This window comes from Saccopteryx bilineata, chromosome 8, assembly GCF_036850765.1.
Source record: "Saccopteryx bilineata isolate mSacBil1 chromosome 8, mSacBil1_pri_phased_curated, whole genome shotgun sequence".
Classification (NCBI taxonomy): domain Eukaryota; kingdom Metazoa; phylum Chordata; class Mammalia; order Chiroptera; family Emballonuridae; genus Saccopteryx; species Saccopteryx bilineata.
The window spans coordinates 97,996,647-98,022,868 of NC_089497.1; the positions used below are offsets into that span (position 1 = coordinate 97,996,647).

Genomic DNA, 26,222 nt, shown 5'->3' on the forward strand with positions numbered 1-26,222 from the left:
AACAATTACATTATTTGTAAACAGTATAATTGCATATCTTAAAAAATAAAGCTGTGGTACATTTATACAATGTAATACTATTCGGCCATATAAAAGAAGGAAATCTTACTCTTTGCAACAGCATAGATGAACCTGAGAACATTATGATAAGTTAAATAAGCCAGTCGGAGAAAGATAAGTACCATATGATTTCACTCATATGCAAACTAATGAACACAATGAAGTAACAAGCAAATCAGAGACAGACTCACATCTAGAGAACAGGCTGACAGCTGTCATGGGGGGCAGGAAGGGTCTGACGGTGGCAGGGATTGAGTAAAAAAGAAAAACAGAGAAAATAAACTCATGGACACAGACAACAGATGGTGATTGTGGAGGAAGGAGGTGGAGGACGTAAAGGAAGTTAAAGGAAGAGATAAATGGTGATGGGCGGAGACCTGACTTGAGGTGGTGAACACACAATACAGTGTACAGATGATGTGTTATAGAATTGTGCACCTAAAATCTGTATAATTTTGTTAACCAGTGTCACCCCAATTAATTCAATTGAAAGGAAATAAGAGAACGAACTCAAAAGAACAATCCCTTTCACGATTGCAACAACAAAAAAATACTTAGGAATAAACATAACAAAGAATGTAAAGGACATATATAATGAAAACTATAAACCATTGTTAAGGGAAATCGAAAAAGATATAATGAGATGGAAGAATATTCCTTGTTCTTGGTTAGGAAGAATAAATATAATCAAGATGGCCATATTACACAAAGCAATATACAAATTTAATGCAATTCCCATCAAAATTCCAATGACATTTTTTAAAGAAATGGAGCAAAAAATCATCAGATTTATATGGAACTATAAAAAATCCCAAATAGCCAAAGCAATCCTAAAGAAAAAGAATGAAGCTGGGGGCATTACAATACCTGACTTCAAACTATATTATAGGGCCACGACAATCAAAACAGCATGGTATTGGCAGAAAAATAGACACTCAGTCCAATGGAACAGAATAGAAAGTCCAGAAATAAAACCACATATAGTCAAATAATTTTTGATAAAGGGGCCAACAACACACAATGGAGAAAAGAAAGCCTCTCTAATAAATGGTGCTGGGAAAACTGGAAAGCCACATGCAAAAGAATGAAACTGGTCTACAGTTTGTCCCCCTGTACTAAAATTAACTCAAAATGGATCAAAGATCTAAACATAAGACCTGAAACAATTAAGTGCATAGAAGAAGACATAGGTACTAAACTCATGGACCTGGATTTTAAAGAGCATTTTATGAATTTGACTCCAATGGCAAGAGAAGTGAAGGCAAAAATTAATGAATGGGACTACATCAGACTAAGAAGTTTTTGCTCAGCAAGAGAAACTGATAAAATAAACAGACAGCCAACTAAATGGGAAATGATATTTTCAAACAGCAGCTCAGATAAGGGCCTAATATCCAAAATATACAAAGAACTCATAAAACTCAACAACAAACAAACAATCCAATAAAAAAATGGGAAGAGGACATGAACAGACACTTCTCCCAGGAAGAAATACAAATGGCCAACAGACATATGAAAAGATGCTCATCTTCGTTAGTTATTAGAGAAATGCAAATCAAAACTGTAATGAGATACCACCTCACACCTGTTACATTAGCTATTATTAACAAGACAGGTAATAACAAATGTTGGAGAGGCTGTGGAGAAAAAGGGACCCTCATACACTGTTGGTGGGAATGTAAAGTAGTACAACCATTGTGGAAGAAAGTATGGTGGTTCCTCAAAAAACTGAAAATAGAATTACCTTATGACCCAGCAATCCCTCTACTGGGTATATACCCCAAAAACTCAGAAACATTGATACGTAAAGACACATGCAGCCCCATGTTCATTGCAGCATTGTTCACAGTGGCCAGGACATGGAAACAACCAAAAAGCCCATCAATAGATGACTGGATAAAGAAGATATGGCACATATACACTATGGAATACTACTCAGCCATAAGAAATGATGATATCGGATCATTTACAGCAAAATGGTGGGATCTTGATAACATTATACGAAGTGAAATGGGTAAATCAGAAAAAACCAGGAACTGCATTATTCCATACGTAGGTGGGACATAAAAGTGAAACTAAGAGACATTAATAAGAGTGTGGTGGTTACGGGGGGGGGGGGGGGGGGAGAGGGAAAGGGGGAGGGGGAGAGGCACAAAGAAAACTAGATAGAAGGTGACAGAGGACAATCTGACTTTGGGTGATGGGTATGCAACATAAGTGAACAACAAGATAACCTGGAGTTGTTATCTTTGAATATATGTATCCTGATTTATTGATGTCATCCCATTAAAAATAAAATTATTAAGAGCTCAAAAAAAAAAAAGAAAGGAAATAATAATTAACTAATTTTTAATGATTGCATATCTTTAAAAAAAATAAGGCAAGAGAGAATGAATCACTAGAAAAGCTACTAAAACTAACTGAAAAGTTAAATCAGTTAGCACTTGTATAGACTGGCAATAATCAGTCAGGAAAACATAATAAAAAGATGCCTTCATTATTCTCAATTTATAAATTAACAGCAGCAGTAGGATAAGTACTTCACCTCATAAACTGAATTTACTCCAGGTGCATTTACTTGTCCTACGAAAAGTCTGAGATGACCACCCACCCCTCTCAGTGTGGCCACTGTGTCAGGTTGTCCCCCTCTAAAATCTCTTCTCCTTGGCCTGAAGTACAGTCAAATGTCCTATAACAAAATAATAAAACTTATGATATTTAATAATTAAGGGACAAAAATCCTACTGAATTTTACCAACAAATTCATTGTCTAAAACAGGAAGAGAATAGAAATGGAGAGCCAACAAAAAAACTGCTGTGACACTCTTGTAAGGTATTTTTCCCCACTGAGAAGGAAGGGGCCAGAGCCACGAAGTGTGGAATAATAAAAGGCTTTATTGAGTACAGAGCACGCTTCCAGCCCAGCGAGGTTCCCTGGCCCCGAGGAAAGAAAGATGGAGGAGATGGAGGCCAGGGAAGTCGCACGGATTAAACCGCGTGGAAGATATTTAAAGGGGTCCCTCTAGGGAAGTCGGGCTAACATGACGTAGTGAAATCTCACTGGCTGCCAGACAGTCGCTTTTTTCCAAACTGTTCCTGTGAAGCCTCCTTTGGTGCGCTTGGTTGTGGGCGGTCCTAGCCAAAGTTCACGGGCCTGAGTTCCCCACGTGACCATCCCCCATTATCCACTGACCTTACAACTCTCACATTCATAAGTAACATTAATCATATTGAACAGTCAGTCATGTATTATAAGAAAAACAAAAACCTTTTTGATTTCCAAACACTCAGGCCATTCCTTGTCAGTTTACACAGAACAGAAAGAAACCTGAGTTACAAAACTACCTACTAATCACTTCTTAAGACTTGGTGGAACCCTAAGATACCAAATTTACATCTCAGCTCCCTGGCAAAGTCACCCACAGGCCAATACAAAAATAAGATGAGTTAACCCTTTTTAATAGCCTTCTAAAATTAATTTTCCCCTATGTCGGTGTTATATACTTTTATAGCAACACTGTCTGATGAGTTTGCTAATGTACAGACAAAAAATATTCTAGACCACCATCTCTGAACCCCATTCCCGCCTATGTGACCCACCCACAACCATTCTCATTTCCCCCTCTTCCTAACTAACAAAACTCTAGTTTTGTTCACTTTCCTAGGTCTTCCTGATCTCTAGTGGAGGCTGGGCTCCTCCCCAAACCCTAAGTAAATTATACTGCTCACACACATTAGGGGATATTTCAAAATGAGTATAAAGCAATTATAAAAAGAAGCATTTGATTTTTTTTAATTAAACAAGAACATCAGAAAAGCAATCAACAAGTCAAATAAATTTGTCTGATTATGTAAATGAGATGCAAAAACAACTTTTTTTGTTTTGTTTTGTTTTTTTATTTAAAACAACTTTTATTTCATTGGTGAAAATGCACTATACGAAACGCTGAAAGTGGCCTGACCAGGCGGTAGTGCAGTGGATAGAGCATCAGACTGGGATGCGGAAGGACCCAGGTTCGAGACCCCAAGGTCGCCAGCTTGAGCGTGGGCTCATCTGGTTTGAGCAAGGCTCACCAGCTTGGACCCAAGGTTGCTGGCTCCAGCAAGGGGTTGCTCGGTCTGCTGAAGGCCCGTGGTCAAGGCACATGTGAGAAAGCAATCAATGAACAACTAAGGTGTTGCAACGCGCAATGAAAAACTAATGATTGATGCTTCTCATCTCTCTCCGTTCCTGACTATTCCCCTCTCTCTGACTCACTCTCTGTCTCTATAAAAAATAATTAATTAATTTTAAAAAAAGTGTAAAAGTGAATAGGACTCATTGCTGCGATGTATATTAAAAAAAAAAAAAACAAAACGCTTAAAGTACTGGAGTATCTGCACGTTCCCTGATCTCCTAATTTTTGTGAGAAGTCAGGTCAGAGTTCATCATGATGATAGTATGCCCATGGCCAAGTCACTGGTTTAGGCATGGACATAATTTTGGCCTAGGAGATGTAAGGGGTAGTTTCTAGGAAGGTTTTCTGTTGGGGACTGAAATCCAACAGGGACTTTGCAGTTTAGATTTTTGGGGGACAGAAGTTTGGGGAACTGACAGTAAGCTGACGGTCTGCCCATCCCCCCACCTCACTTGTTCTGTGAAGTTGCTAAAAGCTATTTTGCTATGATACTGGATTGTTTATACTCGTCCTACCCCCCATGTACCCCAGAAAGACTGGAGGCAAGTTTCTTTTTATCCTTTGTATTGTGAAGTTAAGATGTTATGTATGGTGGGGGTCCACCCCCCACCCCCGGCACTTGGGAGAATTCTTGGGATGCCTTGGAAATATGACTTTGCTTTAATGATCTTTGATTTGCTAATGGCCTCTCTTTGCCCTGTATAATAAAGCAGGTTGGGGAATGTTTTGCTTTATGCAAGCTATCTCCTGCGTATTCTTTTTCTCTAAGCCTATTTTCTTAATTCCACAACATTCCCACTCAGGACCTGGAATTACTAGCTATAAGGTCGATGGATAATGGGGAAAGCTCAGGCTGGGAATTTTGGCTAGGACCACCCACAACCAAGCACGCCAAAAGAAACTTCCCAGGAACCCTTTGGAAAACAGCTACCATCTGCCAGCCAGTGAGATTTCACCATGTCATATTAGCTCGACCACCCTAGGAAACCTTTAAATTTGCCCATGTGGTCTCTCCTTGTGCGACTTCCCTGGCCTCCATCTATCCTCCAGGCCAGGGAAACTCGCCCAGCACGATGCGTGCTCTGTACTCAATAAAACCTTTTGTTATTCCACACTTCGTGGCTCTGGCCCCTTCCTTCCTTCTTGGCAGGAAGAATACCTTACACTAGCAACGCTGGCTTGGGGCAGTTTTCCTCAGGCTATAAAAATAATTTCTCATATCTCTGAATGTAGTTATATAAAATGAAGTTATTGAGCTGCTAAATTCACCAGCCTTAGGCGGTGGCGCAGTGGATAGAGCGTTGGACTGGGATGCGGAAGACCCAGGTTCGAGACCCAGAGCTCGCCAGCTTGAGCGTGAGCTCATCTGGTTTGAGCAAAGCTCACCAGTGTGGACCCAAGGTGGCTGGCTCAAGCAAGGGGTTACTCAGTCTGCTGTAGCCCCACAGTCAAGGCACGTATGAGAAAGTAGTCAATGAACAACTAAGGTGTCGCAATGCGCAACAAAAAACTAATGATTGATGCTTCTCATCTCTCCGTTCCTGTCTGTCTGTCTCTGTCTATCCCTCACTCTGACTCTCTCTCTGTCTCTGTAAAAAATTTAAAAAAATAAAAAAATTTAAATTCACCAGCCTTGGAAACACCTACTTCCAGGCATTTTTTTTTTATGTTAGATAATGTCACTAGTGTTTAAGCTGCTGCTTCTTGAGTTTTCTGAAACTTGCAACCAAAAACTTCTAATTAATGCACAATCTGGGTGTATAGCTACAACGTACTTCATCAATCTGTAAAACTGGAACAGTTTTCCTTTATTACCAAACTAGCTCTATTCTGTCTTTGGTAGAAATTACCTTGTATCTCCTTTTTCCATTTTTTTTTTTTTTTTTTTTTTGGATGACTGCTTCTCTTATAAATCTATGTATTTATTTATATAGGGCAGGGAGGAGGTTTTTGATTACTGTAATTGTGCTGATTCACAGATGACAACAACCTAACCCTAATGTATGTTTGTTGAGGCCAAATTAGGAGAACTAAGCTCAAACCAAAGGGACTTAGTTGTCATATAAAAATGGATTTTCTAAAAGAAAGGATCACAGAGAAAATAGGTTCTCCAGGGCAATGTGGAATCTCCTTGATGAAAATCTTTAAAAATAGATTATTCATGTGACTGTGAAGCCTTAGGCACTATATTTAGGTTATATGATAATTCAAAATTTCTCTTAATCCTATCTAAAGAGAAATTTTATCTTCTTTCTAAACAGAAATTCAGAAAAAAAAAATCTAAGTGTTAAAATAAAAGAGAAGTATTGATAAAAACTTCTTAATCCAAAACTCAGACATTCATATTTACCACATATCTATGTAAACCAGTTGTTACAGCAAATTCACTTCATTATTCTAGGGAAGAAAAGACAAACAACATGACCAAAATCCTATGTCTCAATTTCCTTAAAATCCTGACAGTGTCAGCACAGACTTCTTTGGCCAGAAAATGCCCAATGACTAATTTAATTAAAAGTTAATTTATTTAATTTAAAAGAAAAATGAAAGTACTTACTATATACTTATCAGAATAAAACAGTTTATGCCCTGTGGCAATTCTGTAACTAAAAAAATAATTTTTAAGTGGTTTTAGATTAAAACCTTTACTGTCCAAGAGCATTACTGAATATAAACTGCCCTATTAAAGATATAATTTGAAATATTTAAGATTTATTACAATGGGGCATTAAATCTCCATTCACAATAATTGTGGGGTGGTCAGCAATGGGGGACAATCACGTGGGGAACCCAGACCCAGGAACTTTGGCTAGAACCGCCCACACTCACAAGCGCCAAAAGAGACTTCCCAGGAGCCCTAAAAGAGCAACACCTCCATCAGCCAGTGAGATTTCACCACCTCATATTAGCTCGACCACCCTAGGGACCCTTTATATATCTCCCACATGGGTCACCCTATGCGACTTCCAGGACCAGGGAACCTCGTGGGACAGGATGCACTCTGTACTCAATAAAGCCTTTTATTATTCCACACTTCGTGAAAATTTCGGTAAATCCCATTGAATGAAGAGCAGGTGTCGAAAATGTTGATTTTTGCCTCCTGGGTATTCCATTTCTAAGCCTCAAAACTAATAAAAAATTAAATAACTCAAAAATACAGTTAACATAGTTTTGTAGAGCAGAAAGTTTTATCGAATGAATACTTACCCTTTGCCAAACAGCAAACAAATCGTTGTAAACTAAAAGAAAATATTAAAACGCTACGAACTTATTCCCCAACCCAATAAAAACTTCTTAATCCAAAACTCAGACATTCATATTTACCACATACCTATGTAAACCAGTTGTTACAGCAAATTCACTTCATTATTCTAGGGAAGAAAAGACAAACAACATGACCAAAATCCTATGTCTCAATTTCCTTAAAATCCTGACAGTGTCAGCACAGACTTCTTTGGCCAGAAAATGCCTTCTTCCTCGGCGGGGAAAAATACTTTACAATAATAATGGCGAAAACCCAAAATATTATTACGGAAAAACAAATTCAGGTAAGAGTCCACTTCTCCAGAGAAGTCATAAGGTGTTCTGACATGATGTGCAAGGGATAACTGGTGGTTAGTTTAGCAGCTAAGACACATTGATTATCTGTCAGCTGCTCACACAGCAGCAGAACAAGGAGGGTAACAGTGATAAGTGGTATGATCAAGAATGTGAGTCTCAGAAAGAAAGCCTAATGCTATGTACAAATTAAAGAAAAGTACCTTTGCCCTGGCTGGTTGGCTCAGCGGTAGAGCGTCGGCCTAGCGTGCGGAGGACCCGGGTTCGATTCCTGGCCAGGGCACACAGGAGAAGCTCCCATTTGCTCCTCCACCCCTCCGTCGCGCTTTCCTCTCTGTCTCTCTCTTTCCCTCCCGCAGCCAAGGCTCCATTGGAGCAAAGATGGCCCGGGCGCTGGGGATGGCTCTGTGGCCTCTGCCTCAGGCGCTAGAGTGGCTCTGGTCGCAACATGCCGATGCCCAGGATGGGCAGAGCATCGCCCCCTGGTGGGCAGAGCGTCGCCCCTGGTGGGCGTGCCGGTTGGATCCCGGTTGGGCGCATGCAGGAGTCTGTCTGACGGTCTCTCTCCCCGTTTCCAGCTTCAGAAAAATGGAAAAAAAAAAAAAAAGAAAAGTACCTTTTTCAAATGGTTATAGACCTAGAGCTGCCTAGCTTGGGGAGCAGAAAGTTCTTCTGTACACATTAGAAAAAAGGCACCTCACTCTCTCTGGTACCATTGTACAATGTACCTCTTGCACAGTTTGATGTGCTGGCCCCAAACCTACCTCCAGAAACCCCATGGCCTGTAGCAGACAGGAACACCCTGTCTTCAAGAAATGGAGAAAGGTACATCTCATTCTTAACAAACTCAACCACCAAAGCCCTCCCTCATCGTAGGAAAGTTGGAGGCAGACAAGGTTCCATTACACTTAAGCCCATTCTCACTAAATAGTTAGAGGGGGAAAGCTCTCCAGAGAGATTGTGTAATCAAATCAATAGATTTCTTTTTCAGATGTAAAATATTATATCTTCACTTTTAAATACAGCTTTACATGGCATAGATTTCAACCTTATTGAAAGGCTATCGGCCCTGGCCGGCTGGCTCAGTGGTAGAGCATCGGCCTGGCGTGCGGAAGTCCCGGGTTCGATTCCCAGCCAGGGCACACAGGAGAGGCGCCCATCTGCTTCTCCACCCCTCCCCCTCTCCTTCCTCTCTGTCTCTCTCTTCCCCTCCCGCATCTAAGGCTCCATTGGAGCAAAGATGGCCCGGGCACTGGGGATGGCTCTGTGGCCCCTGCCTCAGGCGCTAGAGTGGCTCTGGTCGCAACACAGCAATGCCCAGGATGGGCAGAGCATCGCCCCCTGGTGGGCAGAGCATCGCCCCTAGTGGGCATGCTGGGTGGATCCGGGTCGGGTGCATGCGGGAGTCTGTCTGACTGTCTATCCCCGTTTCCAGCTTCAGAAAAATACAAAAAAAAAAGAAAGGATATCAATTTATCAGTATGCATGATTTTTATCTACATGAATATTTACTTAAAATGCTTTATACTTTTCAAGGGAGGGCCTATAACTATAAAAGAAAGCTATAAAAGGTACTATAGTGCTAGTAAGTATTTTTAAATAATGGCTTCCTTTGTTTATTTAAACTTTGCTTTTAAATATTTATATAAAAAAAACAGATTATAAGTAGCCATCAGCAAAGCTTAGGCTTGATTTAAGGTTGACTAAGAGAATAATGTATGAAGTAGCCTTCTGGAATGGAAACAGAAGACTAGCATCTGCTCAAACTAAACACACCAACTCCAGTATTATAAACAAATGAGAAAAATAGTATCCTGCTGTTTAAAATTAACAATCATTTTCACATTAAGACATTATTTGGTCTTCTGAAAATAAAACAGTGCTTCAGTATAAAGAGAAATTATACAAATATATAGTCCCCCTATATACTTTCCCTAAATTCAAGCCTTTGTTACTTTAAAGTAAAATAAAAACACAAATCATTATGGTTTGTTGTAAGTGGCTGTTAATGCCATTTTAACTTCTAGTCAAGGCTTTCATGAGCCAAAATATTAAAGATTCTCTGTAGTGGGACAGAGATTCTGTCAGCAAAGGAGGGGTGTGAATGTAAGTCATCACATGCTTTGACTTCTGACCCCATTTTTTTTTAATTGTTAAAAAAGAATTCGGGTTTATGCCTGTAATGTCTTCTGATTTACCAGCATTAAATATGGAACAGGATTTCTGCAAGAACACTGGGACTGCCTATAACTTTGGATCCTCCATAGAGACATATTACACATGAAATCTTATCTGTCATGCGAGTCATAGTGGATAGCTGTTCCAAACCTGGGTACATCAAAGAGTGACATCACTAGAGGTACCTTCCACCGGCAAAGGGAGCAAGCAGCCTGCCTCACTTCAAATTATGGCCAAGAATTACATTTTAAAAGTCACCTTCTGCTCATAAAAGGCAAGTGAAGGAAGATAGAGGGACTCTCAAGGCAACCAGAGCCTAGGGGAGGAATCTTTTCAGAATCACTCTATTTCATCAAGAGGGAGACAGCTTCTAGTAAGTTGGAGGCCAAGAATTTCATTGTATGGATTTTCCACTACAGGGCTGATAGAAAGTTCTTTTTTTTAAATGATATACTGAAGCTTAAATAAAATGATCAATCTAATAAACAATATTAAGTACATCAAAACACAGAGGGTACTTATCAAATATGGAAAAACACAAGTTTCCCATTCTAGAAGTGGGCTTCTAGAATGACAGCAGTTGGGTAAAGCCTGCTTTAAACAAATGAGGCTACCAGTCTTTCTTCCAACTGTGCCTGCCTACTTACTTCCTCTATACCATTTTCACACTTTTCTTCCACATATAATGTCATCTTTTCATCCTCCCTTTGCCCAATCTCTGTCTATTGAAATGCTAAGATAGAATCAAATGTCAGTTCCTCTTCAAAAATTTCCAAGGCTCCCCAAGCTCCCTGAGCCTGGCCATCACCTCTTATAGGCGGTCCAACTGCATCTGGTTGTTCTGATATTTCTACAAAGCTCATCTCTCCAGGTAGATGGAATGTTCCTGGAGGGCAGAGAATGCGCTGATTCATCACTGAGTATCATAGAGAGCATACAGTGTTTTCCACCTGTGGCAGAATATACAGGAAATGTTGGTTTAACTGAACTAAATTTCTAAACAGTCTGTTCAGAAGATGCACCAAGGTCAGCAGTCAGAACCCTAAATTCACCTACAAAGAGGTTCATAAGCACAGGACAGGGTGGGTAATTAAGGCAAAAGTGCCCCCATCTTTTTTCTCAGAAATGTTAATATGACATTTTAAACCAAAATAATGTGAATTTTCTCTTAAACCATAAGGCATCTGTCCACACTAAATCCACAGGCCTCTTTTATATCAGTAATATGGGAGCCCAACATTTACTAGCAGCTGCTGTAATGTCTGTAAAAGCAGATCATTCATTGTGCCATTCATAATTTATTTATTCAAAACAATATCTTATTTCAGAAAGGATCCAATGAAACTTACACAAATACATATACCCAGAGCAATATATAATGACATATGTAAGACAAGAAAAAGAGAAATGGGACAAAGGGAAACTGAAGGTAGGTAAGATAAACTATCCTGGGAGTGGAATTTACATACCAAAATAACGCATGCGGTAAAATGCTGCACATTTGCTTAGAGGTAGGCCAGAGATTTAGTTCTAACACTTCTAGCAGCCAACAAACACAAAATGATCCAACCAGTTAAATGATTCGGCATCCTTAATATAAAAACAAAAAGCTATCAGAGAACTCTCTCCCCTTGGGCCTCATAAAGAGAACATATAACCTAATGAAAAGGTCCTCAACAACATCCTTGCAGTTGGTTTGTCAGAGAGTTTTGGAAGATCATCCTTTATAACAACCCTCACAGGCAAATGACAGCACACAAGTCAATATATGCAAATGATGGAGAAAAAGGTGATTGGGCCAAGGGGTCCAAGTACACAGCTCCCTGCACGTCTAGATTTATCAGAAACAGATATTATTCTATCTAGATTAACCTAAAATCCAGAGGCTTCATGCATTTACCTATCTTTGAAATGATAAACAAAACTTGATGTACATATCATTTTTCTTTGGTTTCACAATATCCTCAAAGAAAAGCATGACTCAAGTTAACAAGCACAGACCTAAAAAACTAGACTATAGGTCCTTCAGGCAACCCTTCATTAGCAGTTTCTCTTCTGAGCTTCTGAGACGTTCTGAGCCTCTACTGTAGCCCCTGATAAGCATTTGAAGTACAGCCTCTCTCTGATGTGAAGTGTGGAATTCTAAACTTAACCATTGGCCAAGCTGGTGGTCATCTGTATGATACAATAAAATATGACCTTTAATACAGTAATGCTGATAAGCATATGGAATACATAACAATCTGTTCTTCTAAATAAGTTTCAGCCATGAACACTGACAGAGATGCTTCAAAGAATTGGTGATATTTCTTTAAATGATATAAAAAAAAATAAAAAAACAAAAAGCCACCTTTTCCTGTAGATAAAAATTACAAATAAGCACAATAATTTTCAAAAACATTGTTTTAATTTTTAGAATAAACTTTCCACATCAATACAATCTGATCTTTTTTTTTTTTTGCTTTGTTGTTTTACTTTCTTGTTATACAGCAAAACAATCAACACCATAGCTTTAGACACACACATCCACACACACAGAATCAACCATTGTCTCAAGAGCCTAAGGACATGAAGAGAGGAAGTTGGCCAATAAGACCATCAAGACAAGGCTCTTTAAAGATCTCATCCATCTAGAACAGGGGTAGTCAACCTTTTTATACCTACGGCCCATTTTTGTATCTGTTAGCAGTAAAATCTTCTTACCACCCACTGGTTCCACAGTAATGGTGATTTATAAAGTAGAGAAGTAACTTTACTTTATAAAATTTATAAAGCAGAGTTACAGCAAGTTAAAGCATATAATAATAATTACTTACCAAGTACTTTATGTCGGATTTTTGCTAAGTTTGGCAGAATAAATCTTTATAAAACAACTTACTATAGTTAAATCTATCTTTTTATTTATACTTTGGTTGCTCCGCTACTGCCCACCTTGAAAGCTGGAACATCCACTAGTGGATGGTAGGGACCAGGTTGACTATCACTGATCTAGAAGTTGCAGCCATCCAAAGTCTGGTCCTTGGCATAACAAGGCCAAAGACATCGTTGTAAAAAATACACAGCTGAATAGATTCAAGAGAACTAACTCATGTTAATCCAAATCATAAGAGGCTGAAGTATAAATCAGAATACTAATTTATTAATTGATCATTGAGAATACTTTTCACTAATCAGAAAGTTTGCACCTGAAGCCAGGGTGCTGCTTTTCCAATGCAAGGATACCTGAAATCCTGATTTAATAGTTCACTTGATGGTAGAATAAAGAGAGAGTTTAGGGGATACCTAATGAATTATCCATATCCAACATACACCTTCCTAGTGTTCATTATTGTGGCTTTCATGGCATTTCTCTCTCGGATGTTGTTGCTCTAACACTGCAAACTTCTTGGCCCCTAAGCTTTCTTCCATATCCTTCTCTCTATTGGTGTTCCTCTAGAGAGGGTATAAAGCAAGTGATGAGAGTACAGCTTACATACACCATTATTTTTTTTCAGAGTAAAAACTTCCAGATAAAGTTACTGAAGCAACTTGCCCAAGGTCTCAGCTAATATAACACAGAGCAGAGAATAAAAGATAGATGTCAAGCCAAATCCTACACATTTAGCCTTGCAATAAATGATGCCCTCAAGGTGTCTTTCCTGGGCCTTCCACCTCCCATTCTGATTTAAATGCCCTTTTCTCAGTGTTCCCATATCACTCTAAACATACCATGACCATAGTTTTTGGCATGCAGGTCTATCTCTGGCACTACACTGAAATTTTTTGAGGATGAGTCATGTCTCATTCACTTTTGCATTACTATGTGCTATCTACCTTTCTAGGTAAATATGCAAACTAAAAAAAAAATCACCAAACTGAAGAAGGCCTTCAACTAGCCATGTAGCCTTAGGAAGGCCATAACTTCTTCAGTCATCAACAAACATCTCATCTACAAATGGAATGAAATGGACACACAAGATGGCTTAGGTCCCTGGATCTAAAAGCACTACCATTGTAGATGGGCCCTGCTTTTGTTTTTGTTTCTGTTTTTTTAATGTGCTATCTTATTAGTTTAAATTACAAGAAATAAAATTAAACTCCTCAGTTTTCTTCTGTAGCACTCTACGGACAGCATATATATAAATAATAGAGTTCAGAAAAAGCTTTCTGTTTTCTGAAAGAAGAAAAACCATCATCTCTACCAAAATCAAACAGTGGCACCCTCCTCTGGTGAATGTTAAAGGAGCTACACAACATAAAAGACGAGATTAGATGGTAGGATTTTTTTTGAATTAAAGAATTCAATATTAAGCTTTCCTTTTTATAAGTCCTTATTTTGCCCAAAACAAAGCCAAAATGATGAACTGGCTTCTATATAGTAGGGAGTTACAGATGAAGAGAGTATCAATAACACTATTTTACAAACAGCAGGTTTTTTCATGTAAAGCACAATAAAAAGCATTTCATAGTTTTGCTAACAATATTCATCTTCTCCTCTATTATTTAAAAATTAAATGAAAATCCCTGTACATGTAAAATACTTCTGGTTAAATAAAAGCATGCATTTAGTCTCTTTTCTGGGTGGTACATTTACCAGAAGAGAGTACTGGAAATTCTTCCACCTGGAATCTGTTTGGGTTTGCAACTTTTAGGTTTTAAAATGTCAATTTAAAAGAAAATTTAAAATACCCATTCACTTACACACGCAGAATAAAACATGACAATACAGCACACCAGACAATCATAAGCCAAAGTTTCACAACATTTACATCCAGACCTCTAAATTAAAAATAAAGTTGTGCTTTCTAAGACCAGGAGCAGATTATCATCTGCCAACAACTTTAATACAGAAATGTTTAATAAATATAAGCTTTATTAAGTGACAAAAATATAAACATTCTGACTTAAGGCAAGGAAACAAATCAGTTCTTATATGGCAACTGTGTCATTCAGGTATGTTTTCAGCTAAGTACAATGCATCTCTTCCCCCAATTAACTTCACATCTTTCACCTACCCTGTGACCACGGGGGAAAGGAACCCATACTATGAATTTACAACCAGTGAGAAAACTTCCTTTAGAAAGGCATAACATGGAAACATTCGCCCTATTTCCTGGGGCGAATAGGAAATTGCAAAAACTGATTTCAGTTCTACCAAATAAATTTTCGAACTAAGTTTGTCGTTCCTGGCAAAGTTGGTTTCTACCAGCCAGGTAGATACAGTATCTTGATTAGCAGACTGGTAGATGAAGTAACTTTTTATCACAGACAGAATGCAAATAAGATAACTAATTGAAAGCTTTCTCAGTAGCCATCCAAAACAAATGCCAAATAACAGGCAACGACTGAAAGCGAATGACATCCCCTACAGCTCACCCAGAGATGAAAAGGACCAAAGAGAGAGCTGAGGAAAAGTTGAATGGGAGCATGGGATTGGAAGGGAAGGAGGAATGATAATAAGAGTGGGGAAGGAGGCAGGGATGATATAAGTAAGAAGGTATGCTGCCAAGGAGAGAGAGAAAGAGCAAAAGAAAGATGCTATAATGAAATTCGATTGTAAACTGCCAAATTGAGATCCAGCTCTTTGGATCCACATTTGCCACTCACTTCTCCTGGACAGATGCCCAAGATTCAGAGCCAATTCTTGCCTAGACCTCCAGGAAATCTGAGCCCCAGCGCGCAATCTGGGTACCGCAGAAATGAGGAAGAGGGACCTCAACTGGCCTTCTAACCTCATCACATGAGCCCCAAATAAAGGATTTCAGAGATGTCTGTGCCCTATTCCAGCCAGGATGCAGGGGTGAGATCTAGGCATCTCCGCCTCTGCGGGCAAAGCCATCTCTGCAAAGGCCAGAGGCATCTCGAGTCTCGCGCCGCGATCCAGCTAAATGCAGGCAGCTAGCGAGGCGCTGCTGTCAACTAGCCGGATTGCTCTTGTAAAGTTAATGGGAGTTGGCAAGAAGCGCAGGGCTGTCCCTCGGATTCCTCCTCAGGGAGAAAGAGATAGGAAGGAGTCACAGCTTCCCTCATCCTCACTGAGCCCTCACTGACTCGGCTCTGCATTTTGTGTCCTTTTCCCTAATGAGAAGCAAAGATATTTTTTTCCTTCTTTGTTCCTATCTTGGACTCAAACCCTAGAACAGGAGCGCTGAGACCCCGGGTCAAAGTTCACTGTAGAAATCTCCCCGCAAAACTAACACAGTCATTTGCTGGATTCTGGCCTTGAGAAATATCGTAAATGATGAAGCAGGAAATAAGCTATGGATGACCCTCTCTCCCCTCAAACGAGCCCTCAGTACCAAGAAGTCTGGATCCAGCAGTGTTTTTGTAACTTGAGACCAGTGGTTTGTCCAGCCCCGCACCAGGTCATCACCACGCCCCTCGCACCCAAGTCCTAAAGCGCCCACGCACGGTGTACACAACGCCTGTTGTTTGCTCGCACACCCCCACATACATCTTACCTCTAGCCCCAGAGAAATCTTACCTCGCCTCCGTGCCCGTCGAAGATCCCGAAGATGGATGGGTGCGTTTTATTGGCTAGGTCCGTAAGAACCTCGAATCGGTCCTCCATATGGTCTCTCCGGCCCTGGATGGAATACACTGCCACGTTGTGGCTCTTGAACTCCCAGGTCTTGGAAAACTCGGCCTCCAGGACGTCTAGCCCCCGGAGCCGATCGTTCTGCATGATCTCGGCGACCTTGCCTTTCACCATCTTCACGGCGTCGCGGCTGGACTTGACGATGGTCTTCACCTCGTCGGTGTGGAAGAAGTAACTCCACAGCGCCAAGCTGATGCACAACAGGAAGAGCGTCTCGGGTCTCAGCAAGAAGTAGCGCATGATGCGACCCAGCAGAGACAGCAAAGTCATTGTATCCTCTATCATTTATTACCGCTAGAGCTCCAACCACCAGCAGCGACGCGCGCCCCAAAGGCTTGCCGGGTCCGCGGCACCGCGCGGTCCGCGGGGAGGGAAGCACAGCAGCAGCCGAGGGTGCGGGAAGGAGGACCGCGGAGCCGGGCGGGAGGAAGTCTTTCACAAAGCTCCGATCCTCCCGGCGAACAGAGGCAGTTTCCCTTTGTCTCTGGCCTCCGCGACACCGAGGCCCGCGCCCTGCACACCCGCGACTGTGCGGGCCGCCGGCTCCGCCTCCGCTCCCTGCGCACCTTTGTGAGGCGGCGGCGGCCGAGACCGTGGCAGTGGCGGCAGCAGGCGCTGGCGCTGGGTTAGGCGAGAAGTATCAAGTTCAAGTTGCGTCGGGCGGGTCTGCCGCGGTAGGCGGGAGAGCGCAGGGCGCGGAGCCTGCACTACCGCTCGGCAGTACCCTCTCCGCTCCTGGCAGCAACCAGCAGGGTGAGGGGGTGCGGGACGCGAGAGCTTGGCGGGCGAGGAGTGCGGGTTCCCTCGGTTGCCGCCGCTGCGGGGAGCGGAGAGCCAGCCGAGTGCTCAGTTTCCTTCAGACACTCGGGTAGCCCGAAAGAATAAAAGTTTTGCGGCGGCTTGGGCAGAGGTGGGGACGGCAAAGCCCGCGACGCGGCACGATTGGCGCTGAGCCGCGGGCAGGCAGCTGGCGGGGATCCGTCTGCCTTTTTCCGGCCCCTCCCGTCCTGGCTCCTGCCGCTCAGCTGGCTCGCTCCCGGCCCCACGGCTCCCGCGCGCCCCGCCCCACCGCACACGTCCCGCCACGCCACGCCACGCCACGCCCCGCCTCCGGAGCAGGGCCTCCAGGCCGCGAGCTGCGGGGCCGACCTGTCAAAGGCTGAAGGAGCCTGGCTGCTGCAGGCGCTCTTGCAACCCCGGGCGGTCCAGGCGAACAGAGGGGGAGAAAGGGGAAGAAAGGGGAAGCCTCGCTGCCCAGCTCCAGCGGATGGCCGCTCTTCCCCCCGTGCGGGCTCCTAGCACAATGTAACCCCGACTCTAGTCGACTGAACGTTGTTTTCCCGGGAGCCGCTGCTGCCGGCTGGAGAGCAAAGAGCCGCGCGCGAGCGTTACCCCCCTCCTCAGGCAGCACAATAGTGCGGTCCCCCCTCGCCGGGCTTAAGGCGAGCGAGAAGGGACGCACTTCTCCCGGCTCAGCTCGCAGAGCGGGGCGGAGGCGACCAGACAGCTGCCCAGATCTCCCGAGAGGCGAAACGCAGCCTGCGGCCTCCGCGCGACGAGAAGAGACCCTCCCGACAGCAGCAGGATGTGAAGACTCGGAGTCACAAAGGAAATGCGCCCTGACAATGACCTTGGCAGGGGCGAAGGTGCGCTGGCCTCCCTGCGAGCGGCCTGCGTCCCTGGAGCAGCAGGTTGGCCACGAAGGTCTCCCTTAGTCACAGCCCTTCCGCAGAAAGACCTAGGGGAGCCCTGCAGCACCCCGACCCTGCGCGGGGCAAGGGCTCACTGGCTGTGCTGCTCCAGTTTGAGGTTTCCCCTGCAGCTCCGAACCAGCGGCCTCCTACCACTTCCTCAGTCTTCTCAGAAGGTGAAATGGGGGCGGGAATCTTTCTATAAGCAGAAGTAAACAGCAGAAGAGAAGAGTGTGGGTTTTCGGAAGCCATCAGGATAACCTGTTGAAATAGAGGCAGGTGTCAGTTGCCTCGAAGAAGTCAGGGAAAGAAAAGAACAATGTACAAATCTGCTTACAATAAGGAAGCAAGAGAGCTTCAGAGGAAAATATTCACTCTCACTACCCCTGTCCAGAAAGAAGAGTGCTGATCTTTAGCTTCCGGTCCGCGACTGGAGAATAGAGGCTGCCCAAGCACTCCTTCCTGACTTGGTATGATCCCGACTACGTTTTCAAAAAATTAAAAAGGAGTAAAATACTGGAAGAAAATACACCAAAGTGTTCATGGTGGTTAACTACAGTAGTAAATTATATGTGATTCCTGCTTTGGACTTTTGTCTGTTTACTACAACTTTTGCAAAGTTTTTACAAAGGCACAGATTGCTATCATAACCAGAAAAAAATGAAAACTTTGACACTTAAATGGTATATATCATATGATCTCAATTATATAAACATGCAAAGAAAAAACAGGAAGGAAATATGAAGAACTGCTAATAATATTATATTTGACAACTAAAATATGGTCTCCTGTTCTGCTTTGCCCTTTTGCTATTTTGCACCTGTCAAACAGAGAACCAGTTTGGAAATAAATTAGGTCATTCTGTTCAAAACTCTTAAGACATGAGGTTTAAAAATGAGATATTAGGTCCACAAACCTTTAGGAACTAAAACAACAAGGGTAATGCATTAGTGTTACTATGAGGGTGAGTTTACAATATTTCTTACTGTAAGTTAGCAAATGACTTTTGGGTGCATTGTCAGCCTCTCTGTATATGAATCTGTTTCTCTACAGCAAAAGCAACTTTCAGATAACTTGATCAAAATCCCAGAACTACAAGTGAAACTAGGCCCTGGAATAGAAGTATAATTCCAAATGTAGGGGCCCATCCAGCCTGTCTACAACATTACTGTATTGATGACAGTAACAGATTCTTACAAGAGGCATGATTTCTGTCTTCACAATACCTAAATAAAGAAGAGTAAAGATCACACTGGTCTCTCTGGAGGTTAAATAGCAAAAGGAGGGCTTGACATGATTAACCTAAATAATGGAAGGATTCTGTGGAGATATTTTTTGAAATTTATGTCTAAGTAGTTCATTTGTATGAAAAGCAGACCCTACAGGTATTTTCTTATTTCTATTAAGAAATTCATGTAATTTACGTAGTAATTTTTAAAGACCTAATAAACTTTTTTGATATAGTTTACTGTGAATTTTTAATATATTTGAAGTATAAAAAAAAAGACCTTACTCTGGTGACAAACTAATTTTGCATATTCCTTGAAATTATAAAAGTTTTTCATGTATATCATCTTATTTCTATTCTCATAAATAACAAGCCTATGAGAAGGATAGAGGAGCTATTATCTCTGTTTATAAATGTGGGGATAGTGAGGCACAAAGATGTTAAAATAATATCACAATTCAGCCTGACCTGTGGTGGTGCAGTGGCTAAAGCATCGACCTGGAACGCTGAGGTCGCTGGTTCAAAACCCTGGGCTTGCCTGGTCAAGGCACATATGGGAGTTGATGCTTCCTGCTCCTCCCCTCTCTCTCTCTCTCTAAAATGAATAAATAAAAATCTTTAATAAAAATATAATATCACAATTTAGCAAATAAGAAGGGAACTCAAGCTCAGTTCTGATCACCGATTTAGTATTCTAACATTCATTGATTGCTGATACTAAGATGATTAGTCTGACTTTTATACTTCTCTAATAACATTTTAGTAGATCTCTGTTACAGAAATCTCAAAAAGAATACACAGGTTCTTATTCCACAATTCTAATTTTAGCCTTTGAGACAAACATTATGAATATTTATCTCACCCATTGAGAATATTTGTGGGGCAGAAGCAAGTTAACTGGCCTTCATGTCTACATAAAAGCCTAAATGATTTGATGCTAAAGTAAAATACTATCTGAATTTCTCAGCTGAGAAAAAGAGTACCATAGAATGTATTTTATCCAAGTGCTTTACCTTTTACTAATGACATGGTAATGAAAAGAGAGCTAATTGCAATCCTTGGTTTTTATGAAATATAATATAATAGTGATAGTTACCAAGTAATTATAATTTTCAATTATGCAATTAACTCATGTCAGCCTTTCAAGTTTATAAAGAACATAAACTATAGCTTTTAAATATAATAAATTCTCACAAGAAACTTTCAGAATTGTAGCTTTTAGTTTTAAGAAATCTTTAAAACAGAGTTTGATAACAAATCTATTTTCAAGTATGATGTTCCATGAAGTCCTCATTTCTTTTTGGATTTATCACTTATTACAAAGTTGTAAAAATCAAATGTAATATGATTTATCAGCTGAGCCTCTAATGATGAATGTAATTAAAATTCCCTGAAATAAATTTTAAATGTATATTTTATACATATAGAAATTCTCTGCACATTTTTAAATTTACCAATTATCAGTTTGATTTGCATTCTTAAATTGTTCCTGCTATCTACATATAAAAATGTACTAAGTATTGAGTATAACTTTCACTAATATTCTATAGATATATACCTTATAGATATATAGCCTTTTAAACTATACATACAAAAGAGTATATCAAAGTATTTTAGGAAGCACAGCAACCCTAAGTACTACACTCAGGATCCCACCATCCAAACTAAAAAGTGGACTGTGACTAATTTCATTCCAGCCTAGGAATTCTTTTTCTATCCTGTCTTCCTACCTGTTCTCCATAGCTATCCCCAATTTTGTGTTTTCTCTTTCCCTTGTCTTTAAAAAAGAATGTCATCGTATGTGTACATCACTAGGTGATATATTTTTTAGTTTTGTGCTTTATAAAAAAGGCATCTTACTATATATAGTCCTCTGGTACTTGTTTTTTCACTCAATATTATATTGTGAAATATTTCTAGACCTTTCTATCTTGTTACATATAATTCAATCCTTTTCACTGCTATATAGTATTTGACTGTATCACTGGTCTATAATGTATGTATGTGTTCATCTTCCTTCTGTGGACAGTTAAGCCAGGTTTTTTTGCTATTATAAATAATTTCATAAATTATTTTTGTACTATCTCTTGGTGTATTTATGCAAAAGTTTCTCTAGAGTATATATCTAGGAGTGAAATTACTGGATTGTTGGGAATAAAATATTTAACTTTACAATTTAGGGCCAAATGGTTTTTGAAAATACACTGTTCCCATTTATACTCCCAAAGTATAATCAAAGCTCTTTGCCTGACCAGGTGGTGGTGCAATGGATAGAGCATCAAACTGGGATGCGGAGGATCAAAACTCTGAGGTTGTAGGCTCACCAGCTTGAGTGCGGAATCATAAACATGACCCCATGGTCGCTGTCTTGAGCCCAAAGATCACTGGCTTGAGCAAGAGGTCACTTGCACTGCTGGTCAAGGCACATAGCAGAAAGCAATCGATGAACAACTAAAGTGCTGCAATGAAGAATTAATGCTTATCACCCTTCCTGTCTTGTCTGTTCATATCTGTCCCTCTCTCTGTCTCTGTCATAAATAAATAAATAAATAAATAAATGACCCACAATAGCACTGAAACCTATTATTTATTAAAGAATTAGATTCAGAGAGTGTGGTCACGGAAATGGCGCCGTGAGAAGCGCGTCCGACAGCTCTCCCCTAAATCACAACAAATTTATCAACTAGAAACAGAAAAATTTATCCTCGGAGCATTCCGGAGATCCACACAAACTGAAAGCAAAAGGACTTACCACTTGAATCTGAGAGACAAGGGTGTGGAGGAAGCTACAGCAGGGACGCTCATTCAAGCCGCGAGGGAGTGCGCCTGCGGTGAGTCAGCCCATATACTTGGGAACCGCGAGCCGCCGCGAGCCGCTGCGAGCAGCCACGCGCGCGCCCGGTCCGGTTGAGCACCGCTGACGTTCCCAGCGGCCCGCACACTGCGAGTGGGGGTCGCCGGCCACCGGTGCCCAGAGCGCCCCATTCCCGCGCGTGCCTTGGGCATTCCACGCGCCCAGGGCGCCCTGCTGGCCCGCACACCCAGGGGGCTCCATTATCCTGCACCTGGTGCGGTCCAGCCGCCAGCAGCGGGCGAGCGGGAGAGGCTTGGGAGATTCTCTCTGTGGGCGGGGCACCTCACCCAGCCATTCAAGCTAACAATCAAGCGTTGGGGGAGGGGCACGCGCAGGCAGCCTAAAATACCTTCGGAAGCACAGCTGCGACCCAATCACTGAAATTAGCTTAACCCATAAAATCTGCGCACCCTCGGTTCTAATTGATAAGATCTCTCTCAGTTCAGCGATCCAAGACAAGAGGCGTGATATTTTTTAGTGCCTCTCGCTAAAGGGGCGGGGGCAACTTCTGATTGATAGAGCCTCCATATTCAGGGATAAACGCTAACAAGAAGGACTTGGCAGATAATAAGGTCTATACTACACTAGTCGTAAGCAGAGACTAGTGCCTCTTCTTCCCTGCAAAAACAGGCTACAAAGTGTGGAAAGCCTGGGTTGAGAGGTCCAACTAAATGATAGGCGCTGAACAGTCACGTTGACAACAATTGACTCCCACCCCCGCCTGATTACACTGGAGGCCCTGACTCTCAGAGCCTTTCCCAAAGCCTTGCACTGAGTGGGGATAGAGTGGGGATTTCCCAGCTCTTTGAGCCTCTTACTCCCCAGGCAGAAGCAGTTGCAGCCTTATAGCTGGATCACCAGGCTGCTAATTCAGAAAGGGGGGACTAGGAGAGAGAATCCAGGAAAGCAAACTCTCTCATCGTTGGACCCTGCAAACGCCAACAAGCCTTGACTACCAGCAAGACTAAAGCCAATTATATGACATTGCCATAGAATCCCATCAACTGCAAATCCCTACCTAAGAGTGACACAGGGGCAGAACCTGGGGTACAGAGTCACCTACTAGGAAGAGGGAGAGAAAAGAAAAAGGAAGAAGTTAACCTCTCAAAATCAAGAAAAACCCACAGACTTTACAACTTGATCCACTAATTTTTTGTTGTTGTTGTTTCTTTCTTCTATCTTTTTGCCTTTATTTCCTCCACCTCGGTCCTTCTATTCTCTGCCCATCTTATGCTTCCCCTTTCTTGAACTACACTACCCATGAGTGTTGCATTTTATTTTTCTTCTTCATCCTCACCCTCCTTTAAGGTTATACTCCAAAACACTTAACTCTCACTCTCTCCTCTTTTGTTTTTTTTTGGTTTTTTTTTTGTCTTGCTTTATTTTGTTTTTTTCTCCTCCTATTTATTTCTTCCTTCGTTTTTCTCTTTTTCTTATTTTTTCCTTTCTATTCGTTTTTTCTTTTCTCATTTTACTTTCCTCCCATATAATCCTCAATCACAAACAAATTAGTTAATTTGGGACTCAAGGCTTTTTTTTTGGCTTTATTTCTCTTTTTTGCTTTTGTTTTTATTTTTATTTTTCTCTTGTTTGTTTATTTTTGTGGCATTTTGGGTCCTCCCAACCCAAGGTCTCCATTGTACTTAGTCTTCGCTCCACTTAATACAACAGATTTTTACTTATTATTTTTATTTTTTCTTCTTTATTATTCTTTTTTGGTACTTTTTTCTGATTCCCTCTTATCCCTCTCATTATATCTCTTAGTTGACCATCACTTACAAGCAAATCATCTTATGCTTGTCTAAGATTTTCTTCCTTTTTTTTTTTTTTTTTTTTTGCATTTAGTAGGTCCCTACCCCCTTTTTTTTGCCCCTTAAACTCTTCACCCCAAATCAGGCCCTCCATTATAGGCACGATATTTCCCTGAGGAGGGGAGAGGAGGGAAAGAGAAGAGAGAAAAAGGGGGAAATAATAAATTATTACTGTTTTTTTTTGTGGGGTGTTTTACCCTTTTTTTTTTCTTTTTACTCTTTATTAATTCTAATTAGTGCTATCAATAAGACCACCCTCAGATGCCGATAAGAAAGAGGAAATCGAATATTATGGATACAAAAGAAAGAGAGGTAACACAAATAGATGTGGAAAAATCTATGGAGAAAAGACTTAACATATTGGAAGCCTTGGAGCTAAATGACAGAGAATTTAAAATAGAAATCTTAAAAATACTCAGAGATATACAAGAAAACACAGAAAGGCAATATAGGGAGATCAGAAAACAACTCAATGAACACAAAGAATATATTACCAAGGAAATTGAAACTATTAAAACAAATCAAACAGAAATGAAAAACTCAATTCACGAGCTGAAAAACAAGGTAACAAGCTTAGCTAACAGAACAGCCCAGATTGAAGATAGGATTAGTGAAATAGAAGACAAACAACTTGAGGCACAACAGAGAGAAGAAGAAAGAGACTCAAAAATAATAAAAAATGAGAAAGCCCTACAGGAATTGTCTGACTCCATCAGAAAGAATAACATAAGAATAATAGGTATATCAGAGGGAGAAGAGAAAGAAAATGGAATGGAGAATATACTCAAACAAATAATAGATGAGAACTTCCCAAGCCTGTGGAAGGAACTAAAGCCTCAAATTCAAGAAGCAAACAGAACACCAAGTTTTCTTAACCCCAACAAACCCACTCCAAGGCACATCATAATAAAGATGACACAAACCAATGACAAAGAAAAAATTCTCAAGGCAGCCAGGGAAAAGAAGAGTACAACATATAAAGGAAGGCCTATTAGATTATCATCAGATTTCTCAGCAGAAACTCTACAAGCTAGAAGAGAGTGGACCCCAATATGTAAAGCCCTGAAAGAGAGGAACTTTCAGCCAAGAATACTATACCCATCAAAGCTATCCTTCAAGTATGAAGGAGATATAAAAACATTCACAAATACAGAAAAGATGAGAGAATTTATCAACAGAAAGCCCCCACTCCAGGAAATACTAAGGGGGGTTTTCCAACCAGATTCAAAGAACAAAAGAAAACAACACCACAAGTAACAGCTCCACCAAGAACACAATAAAACCAAACTTAAACTGTGACAACAAAGGAAAAAAAGGGGGGAGAGGATGGAGATTAACAGTAGCAAAGGATGATGAAGTGCAGAAATACTTATAAGATAGGGTACTACAATGAATATGGTAGGTACCCTTTTCATTACTTAATGGTAACCACCCTTAGAAAAACCACCACAAAAACACTTGACTTAAAAAAGGTAGCAACAGAGGAAAGAAGTATGGAACACAAACAAAAAAAAACAAATGATAGAAAAACAAAAGAGAAGAATCAAACTAGATACAAAACTAACAGAAAGCAATTTATAAAATGGCAGTAGGGAACCCACAAGTGTCAATAATTACACTAAATGTAAATGGATTAAACTTACCAATAAAAAGACACAGAGTAGCAGAATGAATTAAAAAAGAAAATCCAACTATATGCTGCCTACAAGAAACACATCTAAGCAACAAGGATAAAAACAAATTCAAAGTGAAAGGCTGGAAAACAATACTCCAAGCAAACAACACCCAAAAAAAAGCAGGCGTAGCAATACTCATATCTAATAATGCTGACTACAAGACAGAAAAAGTACTCAGAGACAAAAATGGTCATTTCATAATGATTAAGGGGAAGTTGAATCAAGAAGACATAACAATCCTTAATATATATGCACCAAACCAAGGAGCACCAAAATATATAAGACAGCTACTTATTGACCTTAAAACAAAAACTAACAAAAATACAGTCATACTTGGAGACCTCAATACACCGCTGACAGCTCTAGATCGGTCATCCAAACAGAGAATCAATAAAGATATAGTGGCCTTAA

At 40.8% G+C, this 26,222-nt stretch overlaps 1 protein-coding gene across 1 annotated transcript in view; it reads right to left on the minus strand.

Annotated features, from left to right (window-relative positions):
* Positions 1–21,708, minus strand: part of PPM1L (protein phosphatase, Mg2+/Mn2+ dependent 1L) — a 373,638-nt gene extending 351,930 nt beyond the window's left edge. The window contains exon 1 of the mRNA XM_066241403.1: positions 16,438–21,708. Within this exon, the coding sequence (XP_066097500.1) occupies positions 16,438–16,836 (399 nt within the window). The 5' untranslated portion in view covers positions 16,837–21,708. The remainder of the gene's footprint in view (positions 1–16,437) is intronic.
* Between the last annotated feature and the right edge of the window lie 4,514 nt (positions 21,709–26,222).